The 5,685-nt window shown below is 34.2% G+C and overlaps 1 protein-coding gene across 1 annotated transcript; it reads right to left on the reverse strand.

The window, feature by feature from the left end:
- Positions 1–1,627: 1,627 nt before the first annotated feature.
- LOC128212348 (acanthoscurrin-2-like) lies at positions 1,628–4,678 on the reverse strand. Its single transcript, XM_052917752.1, has 3 exons — positions 4,624–4,678; positions 1,908–2,635; positions 1,628–1,708 (listed from the first exon to the last, which is right to left on the reverse strand). The coding sequence occupies exons 2-3, from the start codon at positions 2,629–2,631 to the stop codon at positions 1,701–1,703; spliced, it is 732 nt and encodes a 243-aa protein (XP_052773712.1). The 5' UTR covers positions 2,632–2,635; positions 4,624–4,678; the 3' UTR covers positions 1,628–1,700.
- Between the last annotated feature and the right edge of the window lie 1,007 nt (positions 4,679–5,685).

Genomic DNA, 5,685 nt, shown 5'->3' on the forward strand with positions numbered 1-5,685 from the left:
TATTGGCTACTCTCCATCTCTATAGGGTTTGAAGTTGTATGGTTTGTGATTTCCAAAAAATGATGAAAATGCTTGATCTGCTTGATCTACCTTTTCTGTTTTTATTTTCAGCGCATTGTTTGTGCTCCTTCACCGTATGTGGTATCGAATACACAGTGGTTACTCTCATTCGATTATATTTTCATATAAGATATATAACTTATTTTCTAAAGTTTGTTTAATGTTTAGTACACAAGTGTAACTTTCTTCCCATATATTGTGTTGGGGGTCGTAAAACACGAGAAATGAGTGCATTTTCGCGTGCAAAATGGCCAATCGACTATGTATGTAGGAGATTTATGTAGTGGTCTCTGTTCTTTCAATTTCAATCCGGGATAACCAAAAACTACCAAAGTATTTGCCATTTTGCCCCCTCCAATAGTAGAATTGTGACGTTAAAGGTCGTTTCCATTATTAATATGTAAAAAAAATTGGATTTGGATTGTTTTTGTAAAATCCTCGGGGTTATCAAGGACATGGATGTTTTGACATTAAAATGAACTTTTGTTTGATTTCAATCATAAACTAGACTAATTCTGTTAAGGCATACCTTTTTTTCGTGTGCAAATAAGTATAAAGTGACATTGCCCCGTCAAAATACGATTTTGACTTTGGGGGCACCTTTTTCCGGAGGGCTCTAAAATCTGCAAGTTTTGCAATAGAAATGCAAATCAAACGTTGGTCTCCTTGAAAATGATTAACACATGTAATATTTATATAAAACGAACAACAAACATTTACATTAATGGTCAAATAAAACCAATTCGGAATTGACCACTCAGTGTTAGATGCCTTTTGCTTTTTATTAACACACCACAGTGAATCAAATTAGGGATATTAGATTATTGGCTACTTTCCATTATTATTGGTTTGGATGCTGAATGGTTTGTTATTTAAAAAAAAAAAACAGTCGGAACATGTTGGATCTGACGTCACCATTTTAAGTTAGCAAATTTTGTTAAGAGTATAGTTTTTATGTTTCGATTTTTTCTAGATATCATCACGTTATTCATTTAAACGGAATTGAAATGATCGGATACATTGTCTCATCAGGTAGACCAGTGAAGCAGGTAGGTCTTGTTTGCTGTTCATTTCCTGATAAGCCATGTCATAAAAAGAATCTGACATTCTTCATCATATCATACGCAATACGCAATGATTACAATTGTGTTTTATATGACATCTCCTGACATAAACTATATATTTATATCTGTGTTTGTCCTCAAATATTGCGTAGTAACTAACCATTGGTTAATACAATTAATCGTATTTCAAGACTTAACAAATTCGTTTACTGCAGTTTTAAAACTCTTGAAGGAACCCATCAACAATTTAATGTATAACTCAGGTTTTGTTTTCTAAACTGCATACAGAAAGGAAAGAAAAAGTATGTTATTATTTTGGAATATTTATATATATCGATAACATATTAAGTATGCTAGATAATTAAAGTGGGATTCGTTAGTTATAATCCTTCTTTCTTATTCAATTTTTACATCAAGGGAATCAACTATCGTTTCTCTTTTTATAATATTCGGCAATGATTTCTTAGGCTGTTTCTATTTATAGAGAATCACATGACACAAAATGTAGTTATTTAGTATTTATTATTGCAACATAGTAAAACAGGACTGGTGTCAATGGATTTCAGGTGCATGTGTTTAGTATTCTGAAACAAAAAAGGAATATAACTTTAATGAACACATGTATACAGATTGATTTGAGCATATACAAAAACATAAAGGACGTTGTACAACTGTCTAGAATTTTAGCCAAAGTTACAAAGCTCATAAATTGTATGAATTAAAGATAACTTTCAATAAGTATTATTCTTATTTAGCAAATGAATGTTAACTTATTTGACGTACTTTGCCCATGGTGTCGCACATAGCCGCCACCGTGACCACCGTGACCACCGTAGCTGCCACCGTAACCGCCTCCGTAGCCGCCACCGTAACCGCCGCCGTAACTGCCGCCGTAGCCGCCGCCATAACCGCCACCATAACCGCCACGACCGCCACCGTAGCCGCCAAGACCGCCACCGTAACCGCCAAAGCCGCCATAACTCATTTTTTTGTAGCCGCCACCAAAACCGCCTCCGTAGCCGCCACCGTAGCCGCCGCTGTAGCCGCCATAGCCACCACCGTAACCGCTAAGGCCTCCGTATCCGCCGCCATAGCCGCCACCATATCCGCCAAGGCTGCCACCGTAACCGCCAAGACCGCTACCGTAACCGCCATAGCCGCCATAACCCAATTTTTTGTAGCCGCCACCGTAGCCGCCGCCATAACTTCCACTGTAACCGCCAAGGCCACCGTATCCGCCGCCATGACCGCCATAACTGCCACCGTAACCACCAAGGCCGCCACCGTATCCGCCATAACCGCCGCCGTAACCGCCATAACCGCCATAGCCGCCAACATTACCACCGTAGCCCCCACCATAACCGCCATAACCGCCACCGTAACCACCTAGGCCGCCATAGCCGCCTCCATAGCCACCTCCATAACCACTGTATCCGTATCCCTTTTTACGATAAGCTTGACATGCCACGATGGCACCAAACAGAGCAACAATTGCGAGAACCTTCATGGTACTGAAAATATATAAGTCTATGTGATAATACACAGCTAACAATGAAATGTACATGGCTGAGCCTCGTTGCTTAAAGTTAAACCAAGACCATGTAGACATTCTGGTATTTTATGTTTGGTTGGTTATTTTGCTTATGTTTTATGTTAAAAAAAAACATTGATGCAAATGGCTATTTTTATTTATATTTCATGAGTGGTATTTCACATCCAATTTTTATTCGTATTTGAAAGTTTTTTGAAAGTTACGAAAGTTTTGTATCACTTCGGTATTTTAAAAGAGAATTAAATATTTATCAATATAATAATAAAGTTTGAGTTGCTTTATCTACTACGTGTAGCTGTGTTTGCTCCAAATAAAACTGTCAGCATATTTTGTTTAACGAGTATGCCTTTAGTCTGAAGTTTCAATTAATCTCCTTCTGAAAATAACATGTCCATTTTTGTTGTTTTGTTAACTCAATGTTATTATTTTAATCTATGTCTTATAAAGATATTATGATAAGTTTCTTTTAGAGTTGATTTGTTCAAGCATTGACGTATATTCTGCTGAAAAAAAATATTTGAAGTCATTATTTATATGTTGTAGTATATAATTAGTCGATTGTAGATATTTCAAAGTAACGGTTTTGAATTTGGTATAGATAATGCATCAAATGAGTTCTTTTTTTCTCTCAAATCGAAAATGTGTTCCATGTATAGTATTTCTCTTTTATGCCATTCTTTATAATATAACATTTCATTACTGCATTTGCATTTCTGAACTGTTCCTGTTCATGAATTTTCTGACATCAATATTTTGTATTCCAACATAAAGTATGTTCCATAGATGTAGGAGGTTGTGATACATTATGATCACACTTGTGTTTTATGTCATTTTCTTCACGTTTACATTAAATCACAACAGTTCTACCGTTCTTTTTGAATAACTTGTTTGTGAATACTTTCATTCGCCTTGGTTATTTTCATCGATGAGTCCTTTTACCTTGCTTTCAAAGCAGGAAGAAAGTGTCTTACATTTGGAAGGTTAAGTCCACCGTTTCCCCTAATTGTTCTTGTTTGATTTTATCAGGTTTATTATCGCAAATATATGGCAAATATTGAGTTTGTGATATCGTAAATCGTTTGATCTGATGGATAAGGTAGCACAGTAAACGAAAAAACTAATTTTAGAAGCGGAAACGGTTTAACTACGCAGGGTTAATTTTCTGTGTTGCCACTGTTATATACATTTTTTGAATTCTTGAACTTAAGGTTTAATTACATAAGCTAAAGTAGTTATTGTTTGTTAATGTGGTATCTAGTAATTTTGCTGATGAAGAGGTCAATGCAAAACGACTTCTTTATACTAATATTATTACTATAAAATAATATTTTTACTTTGCATTTGGTTCTGATAAGCGTTCTGCTTTTGGTTCTTTTCCGTATGGCAGCATTACGCTATGAAAAACTTACAGTCGACTAACAGTTATATCATTAGATAAATGCCAGGTGTCAATTCTATAAAAGTTGTTAATTGTTTGGTTTTGTCAAATTTAGCCAAACAAGTTATTTATCCAAAATAATAACCGATCAAATTATTTAAATTTGCAAACCTATAGACAACTACACCAAGAGTTATACAACTGACTGCTGAGTTGTATAAAAGCTTGCATTTGGTACACCATTATACATATCTAATATATTAATCCCAAGTCCAAGTCACACTGAAATTTTAATATCTAATATTTATTTAGGTGTGTATAATTGTTATATAGCTGCGTAATTTGGTAGAATACAATGGACAAATTAACGTTCCGTTCTTTAATTTTTAATTTTGAAAGTAGCTATCATACGATATTATTATTATTATTATCATTATTATTATTATCATTATTATTATTATTATTATTATTGTTATTATTATTTATTTCATTTTTTTTGTTTATTATTATTATTATTATTATTATTATTATTATTATTTAAAAAAAAAATAAAGCTTTTTTCTACTTACATGTTGTAGAGACGAGTTGCAAGAGCAGACACTGCAAATGTGAGGGACTTGTGGACCTTTTATACACGGTCTGACGACAAAATTACGTGATATTATAGACAAATGATGACCAACAATTTCTGCTTCTGTATTTACAATTCAATCCATCAATTACTGATACAAAGGTCTCATACGTTGTCAATGTTTTTATATTTTAATTAGGCGGTGCATGTCATACGAAATACGAACCAATCATCTAAGTTAGCTTGTACCGCAAATACTTTGTAAAGTCACCTAATCTAACATCTTACAGTCTGTAAAACAGTATACGACGTGGTTTTGATATATTATCATGTTTTGGGTTAAAAGTGGATTATGTGTGGTATAGCAAAGTTCTTGTTTTTAAGCAATTTCTGTACATATTTCGAAATAAGCAAAAAGGTCAAGCTATTTCATCACACTATTCGGAGCTCCTCGACCATTTCTGTCGTACACAACCTCGGATGTGTGCCGGTATATCAGTAGAAGTAGTTCGTAAATGTTTGGATTATATAATTAATTAAATGTAGTGTTATAGCTTGTACTTATTGATCTAAGTTTAAATTGATTGCCAGTGAAGTGTAATATTGCAAACATAATTAAGATTTTGAAGAGTGAAGTCATTTAGTTTTACTGCTAAATTAAATTACTACGCGATCTACTTGTAGCGGACTTAAACAGTACCGATTTCTGACAATGTAAGCCGTCCATATACATCCAAGGTTTTTTGGATACAAATGGCCGAGGAGTTCCGAATGTCATCACACAAGACTGAACCGTTTAGCGAAACAGGGATAATCACCATAGTGGGTTTAAACTGGATTGTGAGAGTTTGCAACCATATCAATCTTATCTTCAAAGTGAACACAATGACTGGTAAAGAGTGATTTAATGAGTAATATGATGAACAACTTATTTCGTAATTAGAAATCGTAAGTGGGAACAAATGGGTTCGAAATACAATTGGTTGTAGCCTTAAAAAAGAAATACTATCATCATAACGTAACGAAACATTAATGCAAGAATGTGTATTTTGCATCAATT

Source organism: Mya arenaria, chromosome 12, assembly GCF_026914265.1.
Source record: "Mya arenaria isolate MELC-2E11 chromosome 12, ASM2691426v1".
Taxonomy (NCBI): Eukaryota; Metazoa; Mollusca; class Bivalvia; order Myida; family Myidae; genus Mya; species Mya arenaria.